This window comes from Chiloscyllium punctatum, chromosome 26, assembly GCF_047496795.1.
Source record: "Chiloscyllium punctatum isolate Juve2018m chromosome 26, sChiPun1.3, whole genome shotgun sequence".
NCBI classification, from domain to species: Eukaryota; Metazoa; Chordata; class Chondrichthyes; order Orectolobiformes; family Hemiscylliidae; genus Chiloscyllium; species Chiloscyllium punctatum.
In genome coordinates, this window is record NC_092764.1 from 52,184,207 (window position 1) to 52,204,379 (window position 20,173).

The window sequence follows — 20,173 nt, forward strand, 5'->3', positions numbered from 1 at the left end:
GAAAATGCATTCTTTTCACATTGGAACAGAGGCAAGTATCAAGTGCTGATGGGATGGATAGCCGTTTGAAGGGAAACTGATGACATACTATGCAAATACACATTCATTCTTTGTTACGTTCTGATGCAACAAGGCTGTGTAATTGAATATATGTGACGTTTTAGTTGCACTTTGAGAATTTGCACTCAGACATTTTAGGGTGGCTTGGTAACTTGTCTCACATGGACTGATATGACCTTATATAATGGAAACAATCAGAAGCAGGAGGACTGGAGAGATTTCCTGGAGCATTGGTATGGATGCAGCATCCATTTGTCAGTATCTGGTGTCCATATTAGTACAGATGTGGGGCTGGTTAGCTCAGTTGTGTGGGTGACTGGTTTACAATGCAGTGACGCCAACAGCCTCGGCTCAATTGCCCTACTAGTTACAGTGACCATGAAGGGCTCCCCTTCTTGATCTGTCCCCTCACCTGAGGCATGGCAACCTTTGGGCTGAACCACCACCAATCATCTCTCTCTAATGAGAGAGCAGCACTATGGTCTTGTGACTGTGCTGCCACTTTGAAAAATTATTTTGTCATTTTTTGGGGCAGAGAGGTAACAGAGATACTGAACTGGCTACTGAAGATGTCTTAATTAAACAACTTGAAGCCTTTGTGATCTAAAAGAGTTGGAAGCTTCAATGAATGATTTCTAGCTGCTATTCTCTCTGAACCTTCTCTTGGTATTTTTTTCCCTCTGGGATTTTAGAACTGCAATTGGTGTCTGAATTTGCCTTTTTGCTAAAGAGTGTGTATGTAGGATGTCACTCTATTGGAACAGTTAAGTAGTAATGGGTACTGTATCTATTATTTGGTTAAGTTTTCCAATAGTTAAGTTATTCTAAATCCCTATTTCTTGTGATTGTATTTTAACTATATAGTCTAAATAGATTGTGTTTTATGTAATGTCAAATAGTTTGAACAGTTGCATCGCATCTGGTCCACGGCAACTCACATCTACCTTTTAAAGTAAGAAAAAGATAGGATCTTAGGCTACCTTCATAAAACATTTTGATGGGGTCTGGTATGACCCATAACAGTCTGATGAGATTATGGTGACTTTCCCTTCAGTATTGATTTTAATATAGTGTCCAGCATTTTCTTTTTTTAAAAAAAACACACTTCCCACTTGATGCAAATCCTGGTACTATAATCTTCAACAACATTCCATCCAGTTCCCTGAGACAGGATAATTCCATACTGAATTTATGAGCTGGATCTGAAAAGATTGTATATGCCTGGACTGTTTCTGTGTTTTATTCCAGATTAGTGGACCTTTACAGTTCCACATTCGTATGAAAACTGTTACGTAGTGTGGCTCATCTGTACAATACTAAATGAAATCACACATTAGTTATACAAGTCAATCATCACAAATCAACTCCATAGAATGTTAATGACTTCATCATGTGAAAGGGAAGTGCTTATGGTTAATATTAATATTTAGGAACTCAAATTTATATGTGCAGTTCAAAATATGAATATTGTTAATTATCCCATTACATAAAACTAGTCACTGCTCCAGAGTAGTACAAATTGCAGACAGTGAATTGAAGGTTTTTTGATGTTAACTTTTCAGCATAACATTGGATATTGTCAGAATGGTTTAATTTTGGGCTTTTATAATTTTTAGCATTTGTTACCAAGAACAATCTATTGAAAACATTAAATATGCAACATAAGAATTGTACTTTTTTAACTTCTATAGGGCGGAATTTATGTGCTGACGTTACTAGATCAATTTGCCGCAGGGACAGCAATCCTATTTGGGGTATTAATAGAAGCCATTGGTGTATCTTGGTTTTATGGTAAGTTTCACTCAGTTTTAAACTACTGAAATGCAACATTGAATGGGTTAAAGTAAACTCTTATTTGACCAAATTAATTCTATTGTGTTAGACATCTCTTTAAATATATCAGTGAAATATGGTACAAGGGCTATAGTGGACAGCACTAACACTTTGTGTGTACAATAAATGTTGTCCATTAACTTGTAATACTGATAAGGTTTAACTTCCACTTAGAAATATTATAGAATACAAAACAGAAGAACCTGGGAAAACTCAACATACCTGGCAGTATATGTGGAGAACAAAAGAAAGTACTTTCAGTCTTTAACATTTCATCTGAAAGCCAAAATTAGCAGTATTTTGCTTTTATCTTAATGCTAATAAGATATGATTTCAGTTTAAGCTTTTAAGCCACAATATGTACTTTCAATGTACTGACACAATGATCTTTTTGAAAATACAAGTAGTCCAATACTGCGTAATTGAATAGTATGACATATTTTGTACTGGCAACTATGATAGAAGACTTTTGAATTCTCAGCCAGATTATCAGTTTGATATTTGACTAAGTTCAGCTCATTTTCAGCAATAACTGTTCATTGTGGTTTGGAGAGGAGGAACAGAAGGATGGTGCTCTATTGTAGCTCGTAACCTTTATTAAGAGGGAAAGACATTTGAGAAATAGGACAAACAATGATTCCAATGATTCTATCCATAAGCATACCATTTCTCAGACTACTGGACTATTGTCAAAGCATAAACAGAAAGTTTTGCAACTGTATATTTCTACACTGGCAGAATAAAGGTCAGATTTTATTGTGTGCCGAATAATTCAAAGCTGCAGGAAACAAGATGGTTGTGTAACCCAGCAAAACCACATCTATGAAGACATTGTAAGCATTTTTCCATTGACTTGCAATGTTAGAAAAATGATAATGATTTGTTCTCCTTATCACAGAGAATTCAGGTTGGTCATAATATGGCACTTTTAAAAGATAAAGGATATATTAGAATTCAGAATCAAAGAGCCATAATGCCATGCATCAGCCTTTCTAATGAGCACACCTTTGATTTCCTAATGTCTGAATAGCAAGTTTGTTGTAAGTGTTGACATCTATATTAAAAAGGGCATCATTTGGAAAAAGTAGCCTTTCTACAGATATACATTGTCATTGATTTAGCTATGATAAGCTGAGTAAACTGTCAAATCTAACCAGGATAATTTGGAAATTAACCTTAATGAATATGAAAAAAGAAACTAGTGTAAGGTTGATAATTACAATTTTTCATTAGAATGTAGAGTTTCATATCACTCACATTTGTATAAAGTACAAAACATAAATCACTTGTAAATCAAATATTGGGTCTTAACAGACCAGAATCTGCATGGATCATTAATTGGGTGGTGTTGAGATGGAAAAACATTTTCCTGGTTTATGTGAAAACTGTTTTTCTTGTCGATGTTTTTTACACAGAATGTTGATGTACGTTAAAAGGTCTTGTGTTAGTTGCAGGAAATTGTATATTTCATCATTGCAGCATCAATACTGATTCCTTTTCAAAGTAAAAAAAAAGTGTGATTCATAATTTGGTGGCATGTTGAAACCAATGCAATAACACATTGTTATAAATCTACACGATCAAAATTAGAGACTTCAACAATTTCACAGCAGGGCATTATAACATTTATAAGATTATTCTGATATCTTTACATGGACAATGATGATTTTGATAATTAATATTGATGTATTTTCTTTTAATAAGGTTGATTTTGCTAATTACTGTTATTAAAATGAGTTTGAACATTAATATAAATAGACTGATAATTATAATGATGTTCCTCAAATCAAGACCTGTTTCTATATACCAGTAGAATTACTGCATTGGCAGCCATGCAGCTGCTCCAATTTGAGATGTCTGATGTGTCAAGGCTTCTTGATGTTGTTAATGTTTCAAATGACACAAAATAACCTGATGCTTAGATGAAGATACTGTTTTATAGCTCTCAGCATTAATTAAAGTATGCTTATAATGTGATCTGGCATTTTATCCTCTACCTCTTGACTGGAAGAAGATTCCAGAGGTCAAAGTGACCCACGGGATTATTGTCAAGGCCCGCGAGCCATAAGTAGCATTTAAGGAAAGTGAACATTGTTGAGGCATTTGGATTTAAGCATAATCATGAAAGTCATATAATCGTACTATGTTGGCATTTCACAGTACAATTGCAAGTGTCAATATCACCTTTATAGATCTGAAAAATCATTTAGAAAATAATCAGAAGGACTTAAATATGAAGTCACAGAAGTTTGTACTCTGTGTTGAATAAATTACCTGCAGCCTATTCTAAATCAAGATGATATTTGATGCAGTAATTGATGCATTGTCAAAGTGAATAACTGTGATCATTCATGACTTGGTCTTTGTAACATAGAAGAAAATGATTAATTACGTTCTCAATTTTCTTTGAAAACAAGCTCATAGTCCATAAAGTTCATGTATGCATTTATACTCATCAAGATACTCAATGTTTATGCATGTTTCACATTATTTGTGGTAAAATATTAATCTTGACAATTTTAAAGCAAACATTTGGGAAGAATTTATGGTATTCCATTTCACCATGTGTCGTCAAATATTCACCAAACATCCAGTGAAAACACTGAACAAATATACTTTACAGCTTGTTTTGAGTTCAACTTAAAAACAGCTCGTAAGTTCAACGGTCAACGAAAATTCATCCAAACAGTCATGGAAAGCATATGAGCAGTTCAATCTGCTTTGATTTTGACCTCACCCAAGCAAGTGTACACTGCATGATTCTTCAAATTATCCTTCCTTCCAATTCTTGCAACTGAGAGCAGAATAGTTTAATGACTAAATAATTCTTATTTCTGAGTAACTTCATAGGCATTTAGTCTTGAGTATGTTTTCACTTAGAATAGTTTCAAATCTAGCTGGTGAGATGTGGATGTGTGTATGTAACTGACGTAAACTGAACAATAGCTAAAGGAGAACTTTGGCAATGAGTCCAACTTTTATTCTGGGTCCAAAAGTAAATTTTCATTTGTTACATGTCAGCTCATAGCTGCAGTTCTGAAAATATTTATCAAATTAGAAGAGGCATGAATCTGTTCTGCAAAAAAATGCAAATTAATTTTGTGTACAAAGAGGCAGCAATTTGGAACCCAACACTCAGTTTTGTTTTCAGTTGTCAAACAGTTGCCCCAATAAGATGTTGTTTTAACTTTAGGATTAGCCATAGTTAACATGTATGATTGTTATGCTAAAGTTTGAAACATTGATTGTTCAACAGTAACAATTTTCTCTTTCTTATGAAATACTCTCAAAACCTAAATGTAGCATTTCTATTTATTTTTAGGACTGCCATTTGTTAATTAGTACGTGCATTGCCTAGCCTAGTGTAAGTGGAAGAAAGTGTGAAAAGATGCATTGAAATTTTTTTAAAAGATCTGACCACCGCTTGAAAGATATCTTCACTCTTATGAAGTATTCACATCAACAGCTGTATGGATCTCTTTTGTTTTATTAACTGATTTAGTTTTGTGAATCATCATAACAAAGTAATTGTTCCAGGAATCAGCTCTGAAATATAAACAGACAATGCAAGAATAAACACTTGACATTTTGTTTCTTCTTTAACTCAGTGAAATAATCTAGTCTCTGGGCCATTAGGGAAGTGGATGTCAAGCTGAAAATGTATTTTAATACCCTGTGGAAGTCCTGCTGCATGGACTTATTTGGGAATTACTCAGAAATCCAATTCCAATAAATGATTCTCCTGTTCCACAGGACCTTCTGGGAATGTTCTCAATTCTCAGTTATAATTGGATACTTCAGACAGCTCTGCAGAATAGTTATCCAAGAAATATTAACACAGAAATGACCTTAACAACCAGGCAAACTACACTACTGATTCTCCCCACCACCATAGTCACCTGATCCTCAACTACATCCATCTACCACCCTGTTCAGCTCCCTCACTTGACCATCCACCCAACTCTTCTTAACCTCATCTTGACCATACAAATTTAATGCGCCTAGCCCCGTAACCACACATTTATTCCATTATAGGCTGATCACACATCACCTGATTGCCCTATCAACATGAGCCACCAACACTTCTGACCAGTCTGTGTTTCTCTCCCAGCTACCCCTGCCAACCCAATCTGACTACCCCTCTCAACCTGCCTGACTGACCTCCTAAACTCAACCTGACCTGATTGTCCGTGTCACTATAGTCACCTACTTTACAAATTCACTAACATTGAGACTGGACCTGAGAACTCAGCATACGTTGCATAGTATTTGCTATAAAAAGGGGATGTTCCTGTCTTTCCCAGATCCACTCCACTCCACTCTGACAAAGTTCTCAGATAGAGACTGTGAAAGTTCCAGAGAGAAATGCGCATCAGTGTTGCAGCAACAATTGAAGGATAATTGCTGCTGCTCAGAACGCCGAGGCCAGAGTGCACCCACAATCAGAAAGGTGTATTTGTGTCATTTGCATTTGATGTAACCACAAGAATGAAGCAATTTTTCTGGCTCATATCTCGCCCCAGTTCCATTTTTGGTTAAAGTTTTGAATTGGAATGTTTTCTCAACATGTTATCAGGAGTGTACATTTGGGCTTTCTGTCATGTTAAGAAATGACTAGGAACTAGGTTGACAATAACAATAACAGAAATTACTGGAAAAGCTCAGCAGATCTAGCAGTGTCTGTGGAGAGAAATCAGTATTAACGTTTCGGGTTGAGTGACCCTTCCCGCAGCAATTTCTGCTTTTGTTTCTGATTTACAGCATTTGCAATTCTTTTGGTTTTGATTTAGGTTGACAATAAGAATTTATAGTCTGCCTGGCAGCAGGATCCAGGATGGATGGGGCCTAGATCAGAGTACAGCAGGCAGGCGTGGGGCTCTAGGGGGTGGGGGGGGGGGGGTTTCATTGTTTGTGCTGGTCAGCCTGTGCCAAGAGCAACATGGGGACAGTGATTGATACCTACTTGATCATTATTTAGTTTACACAATCTCCCATATAAACCAATTACAGAACTAGTAAAACCAATTTCAGATGCACATCCAAGCAATGATTCATGCAGATGTTCAGATCAGAGTGGTACTGGAAAAGCAGAGCAGGTCAGGCAGCATCCGAGGAGCGGGGAAATCAATGTTTCAGGCAAAAGCATCAGGAACAGCGGCAGGAAGCGTCCAGGGTGGAGAGATAAATGGGGGGTGGAGGGGTGGGGAGCATGTGGGTCAGTCTCACATGTTTTTATTCTTGTTGCTCCATAAGGTTTGCAGCATTAGACTGTGCAAACATTAAGTTGAAACTTACCAAATCAAAGTGAGGGAAATCCCCTGGTGTTAAATGACCAAAAAAAACTATGTGTGACATCTACCCAGGAAATTAACTTAACTGTGGCTACCATTCACAAAATACAACAACAGTAGGGAAATGTTAGATCATAATTAAGGAAGGCAGTTGTTGAAATGTTATGAAATTCATAGGATGCTAGTATCAAGCAATACTAATGTGAAGTTAATGTATAACATTCTCTACAATTTAAGGCAGTTGGTAGAATGAACAGGAGCACAAAGATGTTATGAAACTTGAAAGGGTTCAGAAAGGATTTACAAAGATGTTGCCAGGGTTGGAGGATTTGAGCTATAGGGAGAGGCTGAACAGGCTGGGGCTTTTTTCCCTGGAGCGTTGGAGATTTACAAAATTATGAGGGGCATGGATAGGGTAAATAGGCTAAGTCTTTTCCCTGGGGTCGCGGAGTCCAGAGCTAGAGGACATAGGTTTAGGGTGAGATGGGAAAGATATAAAAGAAACCCATGGGGCAACTTTTTCACACAGAGGGTGGTACGGGTATGGAATGAGCTGTCAGAGGAAGTGGTGGAGGCTGGTACAATTGCAACATTTAAGAGGCATTTGGATGGGTATATGAATAGGAAGGGTTTGGAGAAATATGGGTCAGGTGCTGGCAGGTGGGACTAGATTGGGTTGGGATATCTGGTTGGCATGGATGGGTTGACCAAAGGGTCTGTTTCCGTGCTGTACATCTTTATGATTCTATGACTCTACGACAAACACAGCATTGGTAAAACCGCATCTGGAGTAGTGTACAGTACTGGTCACAATCACACTCAATTACATTAATATGTTAGAAGCAGTTCAGAGGATGTTTACTGGACTAGTAAACTCAGTTCTGAGGAAGAGTCACTGGACCCAAAATGTTAGTTTTGATTTCTCTTCACAGATGCTGCCAGACTTGCTGAGCTTTTCCAGTGATTTCCGTTTTTGTTTACTAGACTAGTACCTGAACTTAATGGGTTGCCTGTAAAGGCTAGCCCTGTATCCTGTAGAGTTTAGCAGAATGAGAGTTGACTTAATTGAAACATATAAGATCCTGAGGGGACTTGACTGGCTGAATGTGAAAAGGATGTGTTTCCTCTAGTGAGAGAATCTAGAACTAGGCATCACTCATTTAAAGCAGAGATGAAGAAACCTTTTTTTTTGTTTCTGAGGCTTGTGTGTCACTGGAATTGCTTTCCTCAGACAACAATGGATGTAGAATCTTTAAATATGTTTAAGGTAGAGGTAGATAGATTGTTGATTACCAAGAGGATGAAAAATTATTGGGGATATTCAGGAATGTAGAGTTGAGGTTAAAATCTTATCAACCATGATTGTATTGAATGGCAGTGTCTCAAAGAGCTGAATGACCCACTTTTGCTTGTATTTTTGTTTGTAAAAATATGAGAATGTAATTTAGCTGTCTCAGACTGTGCACTTATGAGCTTTAGGCTTTGACAAGTCATTGGCCAGAAGAACATAATTCTACATCCAATAATGCTCTAAGTAAGAAAACCTGATGGTTACATTGGGTATTCCCCTGAGAATATCCCATGGCCAAACATTAACATTGTCCAATCTGAACAATAATAACTTTGAGACTAGAATTTAGAGAAAAACTTTGATTAGAGTTACATCCTTGAGGGAATTTGGAGTTTTAAGAACACAAAATGGGTTTGCAACCATTTTACATCTCCTCTGATTTTTGTGTCAATTGTGGCACAGAAGATGGCATTGTTAGAGTTAGAAGTTGGATAGAGTGAAATAGGCTGTGGAATTACAATGTAAGATACTGGTCTGGGGCTTATAATGTGGTCATGGAGCCAACACTGTGATTACTGTGTAATGGGTCAAGTAGCTGGAATGAAAGCATCACAGACAAAATCAATATTTATAGCTCATAGAGTAATGCAGTATGGAAACAGACCCTTCAATCCAACTCATCCATGCCTATCAAGCTTCCCAAACTAAACTAGTTCCATTTGCTTTCATTTGGTCTATATCTCTCTGAACCTTTCATATTCATGTATCTGTCCAAATGTCTTTTAAAGGTTGGAACTGCATCTACCACTTCCTCTAGCAATTTATTCAATATATGCAACCCACCCTCTGTGTGAGAACATTATCCCTCAAGTTCTTTTTAAATCTTTCTCCATTCCTCTTAAAATTATGCCCGCCAACTTTGAATTCTCCCACCCTAAGTAAAAGACCTTTGCTATTCAACTTGTCCATGCCCTTTATGATTTTATAAACCTCTGTAAGATCACCCCTTGACCACTTGAGAAGGAAGTGGTGGTTTGCCTTCTTGAACTGTTCTGATCCATGTAGTGTGGGTATATCCACAGTTCTGTTAGGAAAGCATTTACAAGGTTTTGACACAGCAACAGTGAAGGAATAACATTAAAGTTCCAAATCAGGATGCTTGGAGGGAGATTTGCCAGTTTTATTATTCCCCTGCGCTTTGCACTGTAAGACATGATCAGTCAGTTTTAAATATTCTTTAACAAGATTTGGTATATGATCCATTGAGGGTGCCAAGGATTTGGGACAAGGTGAAGGAGCATTGGCTACCTGCAAAACTCAACCAGTTTATGTGGGACTTCAATGCTTGAAACAAAATGATCCAATATGTAGGATAGAGTTTGGAAGACTTTGAAATGAGTGATGATTCTGTCGGGAATAGGAAGTTCAGCAAACATGTCTTATTGCTCTCTCCTTATATTCACTCTTGAAACGTATACAAATCGTTGGAGCACTTTGTTGGACATTCCAGATATACAGTGGGGGTTAACTCTAAATTCAGTATAATCTGATGTTTTAAGGACCCTTATGCAGTTGATGTACAGGTTGAACATGTGAAATGGAACTGGAACCTACATATCTACATCAATGTTGAGTCACTCTTATTGCTCCATATGGTTCTCATTGTGTGCTCAGTAGATATTCACTGCATAGAAGGCATCACTAATCTTTTAGTTTAAATAAATTATGATTTAAGTTAAAATTCTTACGAGCAGAATCTCAGATGAAAGCATTAAATGTTTAGTTACTATAATCTTGGGGCATACTTTATTCCATTTACTTGCTCAAATCGATAGTTTTCTGAAAGTCAAAACTTAATTGTGTCTTGCTAGGGCACAATTGATACAAAAATCAGAGAAGATGTAAAATGGCTGCAAACCCATTTTGTGTCTAGGGCACCTTGTTTTCTGTACCTTGCCTTAAGAAGTAATATTAATCCAGCTGAACCATTTTGAAGTTAGTTTGCACTAAACAGCTGAAGTAACAGAGCAAGGCCTGTATTCTTATTTTGACAAATAATAATCCAGTCCCTGGTCTTCCAAACATCAATTTATCATTCAGGATCCATTATTAGTGTAGCCAGTGTAAATATCATAAGTCTACTTCTTCGCAACTGTTACCATTCCATAGTAAATAAAATACCTTTTAAAATACTTTCTTTATTTGAATACCATGATAATAAATTGTCTTACCACAAAGTATGAGAAAGTAAATCCAGAAGTTATTTTAAAATGCATTGGAATTCTCTTGTATTGAAAAATGGGGGTGCATAATAAATTTGGCCTTGAAAACTTGATTAGAGACCAACTGACCATGGAGTGATAACATAAATACCCATTAAAAATTAAAGAATTTTGCCTATTAAACCTCCAAGATACCAGACAAGTTGTGTATGCACATTTCCATCTCGAGGTATATCATCAACCACACTAATTTAAGAAAGAGAAAATGTCCAGAGCCCATGCCTGAAAGAGGAATTGATTACCTTCAATTCGCAAAGAGCTACACTCTTGTTGGAGATTTCCCTTCAGGATGGCTTTGCTCAGGGACAGCAGCTGCCACACTTTGGAAGCACAAAAACCTACAAGGTAAGTTTTATTCATATTTATTTAACTAAACATACCAAATATAATCCTATTTAAAATAAAAGAATACTTACTGGTCTCAGTTTAATTTTTACTGGTTAACTACGGTGAAGATTGAGATTGGGATAACTATAAAAGTTTGCTTTGCTTGCATTTAAAATTAGATTGCTTATCTTATTTCTGTAGATAATTCCTTCTAAATGGCAGTTTCTGAAGACTAAGATAAAAATGGATTGAAGTTTTGTTGACTGGCACCTAGTTAAACTTTTACAGTATTTGTATCAATTGATTTTTCACACGTGTGGATTTGAAATTTCTTGTAAACTAGAGTTATCACATTTGTGATAAATCAGTGTGCAGCAGGCTAAATCAGTTGAAATAATTTAATTGTTTTGCGTAAGTAATCCAAAAGAGAAAATCTTGTCTTAATGAGGAACTAAAAGGATTGTGCGCAGTTGCATCATTTATTTTAATGGTTTAGTTACACTGTTTCTGTTCCTTCATATGAATGCAAAAAAACTCTGCAGTGTAATTGGTACATCTACAGCTGATACTCTTTACATGTACTGGGACTGAAGTCCTCAAATTAATCTTGAATTGATGAGAGGTGTGAAATTGAGTGGAAACAGTTTAACAATGCTTTTGTTTCCACTTACTGTACTGGACTATAATCACAATAGGTGCAAAGCAAATGTTTCATGATAGATTTGCAAACTGTTTAATCTCAGCAACGAATTGACTACCCCATTAATTCTTTGGGGGATTAAATATTTGACTCTAATGCCATGAGTTGAGCACAGAGCATGAATGCAATTCAAATTAATGAGACATTAGTTCTCATGGTTGTCATTGGTTATAACAAGTTCTTTTGCCATTTTCAAGTGCATTTTTCAGAGATTTACTCTGCTGAGTATTCTTAGCTCTGAATGATGGTCAACATTTTCTCTCCATTTTGATAAATGAGTTGTGTTTGCAGAAATTATTTGCCTAATTATTTCTTATTTGAAATCTTTGGATTGCATCCTTTGCCAAGGGTTGCCTGTTAGTTCTATCAATCTGGTTTGAATTTAAGAATCATTTTGTTTTATTGTTGTTCAATAACCTTGACAGGTTTTAACCTTTCCATTTAATCGAAGAAATTACCCTGAGGGACGTTAAGGGTAATTTGTGGAATTTGTTTTTTTTAAAAGCTCCCAAGCTATCTTCAACACCTTATCCACATTTTATTCTTTGCTGAATTAGTCCTTGAGTCACTGTTAAGTGAAGGAAACACAGCTCTAGTTTCGACTATATATCCTTTTGTAAAGCTGGTTCCTTGCATGTAGAGAATGTGTGCAGAAATTATAATGTTCGCTTGCAAGTGGGCAATTAGATTGCTGTTTCTTTTGTGACTTGAAATAAAATGGCATTGTTTCTGTGGCAACTAAATTGAAAAGGATGGTTAAGCGTCCCACCCACGATTTAGCTGATGTTCTAATGTGTTTTCGAATTGCTTATGCTCTAGGAGTTGACAGATTCAGTGAAGATATCAGGCGAATGACCGGCTTCAAACCAGGTCTCTACTGGAGGCTCTGCTGGAAGTTTGTTAGCCCAGCCTTTTTACTGGTAAGCAAGCAATAGTAAAGTTAGCCCGATGTCTTAATACAATGTGAAACTTCAATTCAACCCAGGTGGCAGACTGTCTGCTTCTTTGCGAAGGGACAGTTTTGTATTTTGGATGGGATAATAAGAGGGTGAAGTTCAGGCAATGGTTTAAATCTTAAAGAGGTGCCTGTCCCTCATGTCCACCCGGCAATTACTGAAGTTCTGGATGAAGTTCCCACACATCCCACAAACACAGAGTCTGGTAGAAAACATTTGTGCACTTGTCCCATTTCACTGTCGCCACATCTCCCACCAAGCACAAGTTATGATTGTGGAAACTGTCTTGTCTCCCATTTTGTGAGGGTGAGTAAGGACCTAAGAGAATGCAAAATGGGCCATAAGTGATATAGCATAGTTCAAAACTGGGGCAGTTTAAGGGAGAAATTCAGAGGTGTATTTAGATAGGAGACTTTTGTGGAATTTTCAAGTTATCTAATATCTCTAGATCCTAATATATTGGATTTGCTCCATATGAATGAGTTAATTGACTGAATAAGGATGAACAAAGGAGTCAAAGAATTTTGCATAGAAAAAGACCATCAAGCCAGTACCAATTCTTTATTGGAGCAATCTAAAACTAATCCCATTGTGACCACTCCTCTCTGTAACCATACATCTGTCCGTTTTAAATACTTAAGAGAATCCTGTGCTAAAAATCTTAACACTTGTCAATACATAGGAGTTCAGAGTTTGTACGCTCTGTAAATTTAGATTTAACAGGCAAAGACTGAGATTCTACCTCTAATGATGGTGCAGCCCAGTATGGGTAATTCTTGCCTCTCATGACCTGAGCCAGGAGAAATTGCCTTGGAAGCACTGATTCAGATTCGGGGAGCTAGGTTTTATAGGAATGGTGGTGGATGACCCTGGAAACAGTGTTGAAGCTGCGAGGTGAAGAGCTGGGCTGTGAGGACCTGTACAGGTCTACCAGTACTTTGTTTATGAAATGGAAACAAAACAGTAAAACAATAAACAGCTTTCCAAATCTCATCTCTCACCCCCACCAAACCCAATACACAATTCTTATGCTCCCTCTTCCCCTCCTTGCCAAAATATTCTCCTCTATCTAACCCCATCACAATCTAACCCCATTATTTATTATTTAGTTGAGAAACCTACCACTGGATTCTCTACTATCTACCAAAAGCCTAAGTTCACTGGTTAGTACACGTGTTGAGGTTCCTATAGTTCAACGGGTACAAAATCACCTTTATCCACAATCTCATGACTGGGATCCTCGCAATCTACTCACCGTATAATCTTGATACTAAGATTGGGCACATCAAAGTTATCCTGTAAGGTAATGGCTACCTAGATGAAAACTCATGAAAGGATGTGGCCACTACTTTTGTCACAAACAGTGCCCAGTAACTTCTGACAATCCTGAAAGGGGAAGATATCTTAAAATTTGAACAACAGGTGAAGCTGGCTGTCTCACGCTATTTTTTTGTAGTAAATATGAGTGGTGCCTACCACCAACAGATTTTGTAGTCAAGCCAATAATATGTTTTGCCAGCATATATAAGAATGATGTGAGTTGTAGGTTTTGGTGTTGGTGTGATGTTGGGTATATAGGTATGTATGCATCCAAATGACTGGTGAACCATGTAAAATGGCACATCTAATTAACTGATTGCAGTGCCCAGCATGCTGATCATGCTTAGACAGCCTGTGTTCACAAATTTAAGAATTCATAATCCCACTTCAAAAAGAGTTTATAACGTCTTGGAACTATCAATGAAATACAGCTCATTGTTATAATTCAAGGTTATAAAATCAGCGATGCCATTACTTATCCCTGTATTGATAGTCCAAAGGTTTATGCCAGCAGGCAGAGTGAGTAAAATAGCAAGTACTGATTTTTTTTAAATACAGCAGATAGTTTCTTCCTCAACCCCCATCAAATATTTTAAAAAGTAGGAATGTTAGATTCCTTAATAGCTCTCTTGACAGTTTCAATATGTTTAAGCACTGTATTCTCACACTCAAGTCTACCTTTAACAATTCTAGTCTACCTTTAACAATTCTAAAGGCTAGCCTATTATTCTCAAAGTGTTGATTACGTCTGCCATATATCTCTGCAAAGGAAAACTCTACCTCTCCAAAGGACTATGCAATAGTTTTAAACTATGTCCGAGCAAGGTGAAATGGACAAGTAATTTATTTGGGTAATCCACCAGCAAATACAAATCAGATTAGCCTCAGGCAGTTGCATTTTTAATGTATTTTGTTGCCTTCATGCACCATGCATATAGAAATTGGAACCCACCCCTATTCCCAATATCCCCACCACCCATGAAATTAATAGGTGTCATATTTTGAGGGTGGGACTTCTGGAATTAAGGGTTGGGCTGAAAGAATTAGAAAAGAGAGTAAGAGGAGGCTTATATGGCATGTAAATGCCAGCGTACACTGGCTGCATTGAATACTCTGTTTGTATGATCAATATTCTGGCTTCTGGAGCTGACAATAATGCAGAGGTTCACCTTATGAAAATTCAGACACAATAGCATGTTCAGCATTTAACAACTGGATTTGAGCCACATCACCTGAGGCAAAATGACTTTATTTGTTGATATGGTAGAATATCTTTAGCACATGGATGCATTGATGAACAATATGGCATAGAATATTTACTGTACAAACAGTGCATTCAATATGGCCAGTATATATACGTACATATGTACATCTTTAAAATTAGCAACAATGCATCACTTTCTTTGTCCAGACCATTAATGTATAACATGAATAGTTGTGCAGTTTGCTCATCCTTCCTACAGCCCCCAGTCTCAAACATGAAAGGAGCAAGAATCTCAAACCTGTTAGATAAGCTCAAGCACTACCTCCTAGATCCCACTACCTGAACCGTTCCTATTTACATTCTTCTGTCCCTGACCACTGACTGAATTTAAGGTAGTTAATTGAAACAGCGTGACTGCTTCCTGAAACACAGCATCCAGGTAACTCTCCCCATCCTTAGACGTGACACATATGTTTGAAAATCAGATGCCAGCTCATCAGCTCGGAGCTAGAGTTCCTCAAACAACCTACAGTTGCTATAGATGTGATCACTATGAACCACAACAGGGCCCACCAGTTCTGACATAGTGCAGGTACAACACATCATCTGGCCCTGCATTTCCATTTTAATTATTTATTTGATTTTTAAGCATTTCATACTGGTCTTTTAGTTTGCAACCTGTAAATATTTCTTGTGTTTACCTTCAATCTGAAAGTTACCAATAGTAGTTTAATTCCAGTCCTAGCTGCATGTTAGTTGTTGATGAAATTAGATTTATTTCCTTAGGCATGGATTTAGTACATGCATTTTTTCAGCTCATTATCAGGGTAAAGTAAAAGGAAATACAGAATAGGTGGTTCATTAAAGACAATGTAATTCAAAGCTAAATCGACCAGCGGCTGTTGGAATACTGAACAATGTCAAATAGCACTTTAATTAAATAGTTGGAACAACATTTTTCCAGAAGGTGAGTGAATTCTTAAGTATAATATATAAAAAAGGCTTTCAATTACACCTAATTAAATCAGCAGAATTCTTTAGGCCATTTCTTTGTGCAATCCAACAAATGGGATGTATATGCCTTATAGATTTGGTTCTTACAAAGACCTTCCCCTAAGGTTATATAATTAGTCACATTTACTTTAATAGCAGCAGTATGTTTTTGGCAGGTCTTTAGGCATACAGCTGGTAGTTGTCAGAAACAAATTGTAAAACAAGGTAACATGTGTCTTATTGAATTTAACTACTCTGGCATTTCGCTGGCTACACCTTGCCTCTTTGCAAAAGAATATGTGCAGCCTTTGACATTCAGTTCTGCAAGCCATCTGTTAAGTAACAGATTTTATGTGACAGGACTAGGAATGATGATGTGGTCATTGTGGAAAATTGGCAAACAATGTGTGCTATTAAACAGATGTTGACAATCTGTCCCCATACAGACCATTCTCCTTCATCATTTTCCTATACTATATTCCTCTAGTAGAATAATCACTTCCCAACTGGGACATTGCAGATACAAGATCATCAATTTGGTAACTCGACATGTACCCCAGTCAACTGCTAAATGCAGTTCCATATCGAAATAAGTTGATGCAGTGGGAAAGATAATGACGACAGGCTTTTCAACCCACAAGAGATCAACTAAATTATCTCTCTCATTTATTGGACAAAAGCACATTATAGCCTGTCAATTACAGGGAGGTCTGTCATCTAACCTGCTCTCAAGTAAATATTGCAAATGAAGGATAGAAGTGCAATCTGGAAATTAGATCTGAAAAAAAAACACAGGTATTGGTGACCATGAAATGACATTAAAATAACAACATTATGAAGCAGGAAATAACTACTTAACTGTTCCACCAGAAATAATTTCCCCCATAATGGAGCCAACCAATTTCTTTAATCCTGAGAAAGAGCACTTCACGAAAGTTTATTTTTGTGTTTAGAGATGAATGAAGCAAAACTGTAGAACATTTCACTCACTTACTCACATTAAGTTTCTTTCCATGCATGTTTTCCCTGGAGCATTGGAGGCTGAGGCGTGACCTTATAGAGGTTTATAAAATCATGAGGGGCGTGGATAGGATAAATAGACATTTTTCTTTCCCTGGGGTGGGGGAATCCAGAACTAGATGGCATAGATTTAGGGTGAGAGTGGAAAGATATAAAAGAGACGTAAGGAGCAACTTTTTCACCCTGAGGGTGGTATTTGTATGGAATGAGCAGCCAGAAGAAGTGGTGGAGGCTGGTACAATTGCAGCATTTTAAAGGCATTTGGATGGGTATATGAATAGGAAGGGTTTGGAGAGATATGGGCAAGGTGCTGGCAGGTGAGAATAGATAGGTTTGGGATAGTTGGTCGGCATGGAAGGATTGGACCAAAGGGTCTGTTACCGTGCTGTACATCTCTATGACTCTATGACTAGATAAAATAGGACATTGATAGATTAGATGAATGGCTAAAGCTGTGGCTGATGGATTTTAACATGTGTAAAATTGAGGTTATCCATTTCAGACTGAGAAAGGATAGATCAGGGCATTTCATAACTTTGTTGGCCTTGGGCCTTGATACCCTTGCTTAATAAAAATTGTTTATCTCAGATTAAAATTTAATAACTGAACTAGCATTGACCATGGTTTTAGGAAGACAGTTCCAAACCTCCATTACTTTTTGCCTGTGAAAGTGCTTTCGAACATTTCCCCTGAACAGTCTGGCTCTAATTTTAGACCAGTTCTAAAATATTCAACTGGTGGAAATAGCTTATCTTTATCTACCATGTCTTTCCCTATTAATATCCTAAAGATGTTGATTAGATCATCCCTTAACCATCTAAATTCTAGAAAATAAAGGTCTATTTCAGCTAATCTTTCCTCATAACATAATCGCTGAAGTCCAGGTAGCATTCTTGTAAACTTACGTTGAACTCTCTCCAGGGCCAAAACATCCTTCCCTAAAGTGTGGTACTGAGATCTGCTCACAGTGTTCAAAGTGGGCTTAAATAGGGTTTGATAGAACGGCTGGATAATGTCTTCGTCCCTATACTGCAGCTCTTTAGATATGATGGTCAGCATTTCATTAGCCCTCTTGACTATTTTCTGCATCTGTTCATGGCATTTTAAAGAGCTATGCACTTGAAGCCCCCAAATCTCATTGGACATCCATTGTATTTAATTTTGTGCCTTCTAAAACGTACCCTGAACTATCCTTTATCAGTCCAGAATGGATAAACTCATACTTGCTTATGTTGAAATCCATCGTCCACAGCTTTGCCCATTCATCTATTCTATCAATGAATTGTATGCTGTCATCAACACTGTCTACAATGCTGCATAAGTTTTTACATCTTCAGCAAGTTTGTATATTTGATTTTCTATGTCATTATCAAATAACAAATGTTGTGAATAATTGAGGCCCTAACAGCAACCTGTGGGACACCACTATTCACATGCTGCCAATTTGAGTACTTATCTATTATTCCAACTCTGTTTCCTGCCACCCAATCAACTTCCTACGCACGTCAGTAATTTGCCCTCAATTCCATGGGTTACCACTATACCTAAATGTCTCATGTGGGACTTTATCAAAAGCCTTCTGGAAGTCCACGAAAACAAGATCCATCGACTTGCCTCTGTAAGTCTATTTCTTTCTAAGTCACTAACCTGCCCACTTTTCTAGCTTTTACTGAATCCCAGTGATTCAGTACTTTTTGGTACAGATCAAGATAAAATCTTCCCTATCACTTTCTTCAATGTTTTGATGGATTTATTTATACATGATCACAAAGTAGCCACACTCCATGTCTAGCTTAACTGACCCAATTTAAGGTTATACTCTAGCATTACAGCCATGGCTTTCAATCTAGTTTCATTGAAGCTAGCCTGAATCATGTACATTTCATCCATTTAACAATTTTCTCCAAAAGTAATTTCCCCTTGGTATTTTACTGAGCAACGTTTATGCTAATTAACAGGAGACCTCTGGTTCAAAGTGTGATGTAACAAATGAAGGACCTTTTCTGAGGTGTAATGTAAAAAAAACTTGGCAGATGTTGTGAGAAAAGTTAGGTAAATCCACAATCAACAATAAAAGCAAGAACTAGATGAAGTATGTCATTGATAGTCATTGAGAGATAAATAATTAGCCATAATTTCTACTGTTCGTTGGAATAAGATCACAAGATTTTTTTATTGCGCAGCTAAGGGCAGGGGGTCTTCAGTATAACATCTCACCTGATAAATCAACACCTTGAACAGTTTAGTAAACCCTCAGTTATGCCTGTAAGTCATGTCACCCTAGATTATGTGCTCAGGTCTTGGGAGTATGTTAACATCATTTTCCATTTTCAAATTTTTGTTCCATACAGCACATCTTTAAATCCCTTCCTCAGTTCCTCAGACCTTATGTCTGCAATCCAACTTTTCCCCACATGAAGTATTGATACTGGCTTACTGCCAAACATCCCTCCCCAAAATTTCCTGCAGCATATATGTTTTGCCCTTGTCTCACAAACTATGTTTGCTGCATTTACTCAATTTATTATCCAGATGTCTGACTAATGAGTCCTCCAATTTTAAGTCTTGTGCAGCTCTATCTGAATTCTCAATCACCTGAGCCACTTCACTTTGTGCCAGCACATAACTTGAAGGGAAATATAAATAAAGTGGTCTTCACCTATCGCCTGTCTATTGTCTAGACATAAGTAGTTGAGCTCTGCTGCTGTCAGGAAACAATGTTTTAGAATAACTTCATATTTTAATATGTGTAATTCTACATTATTTTAACGTCACCTTTGAAATATTTGAGCTTTTACTTTAGCTTTAAAGTGAACATTTAGACATAAAAAATAATGATTGCCATATTTAGTCAACTTCTGCTCCTTCATGGGAACCCTTACTATCTTAAGTAACG

At 37.0% G+C, this 20,173-nt stretch overlaps 1 protein-coding gene across 4 annotated transcripts in view; it reads left to right on the forward strand.

The window, feature by feature from the left end:
- Window positions 1-20,173, forward strand: part of slc6a2 (solute carrier family 6 member 2) — a 177,319-nt gene that overhangs the window by 148,308 nt on the left and 8,838 nt on the right. For all 4 annotated transcript variants that reach the window (XM_072547392.1, XM_072547393.1, XM_072547394.1 and 1 more), the window contains 2 exons: window positions 1,752-1,851; window positions 12,604-12,704. In XM_072547392.1, the coding sequence (XP_072403493.1) occupies window positions 1,752-1,851; window positions 12,604-12,704 (201 nt within the window). The remainder of the gene's footprint in view (window positions 1-1,751; window positions 1,852-12,603; window positions 12,705-20,173) is intronic.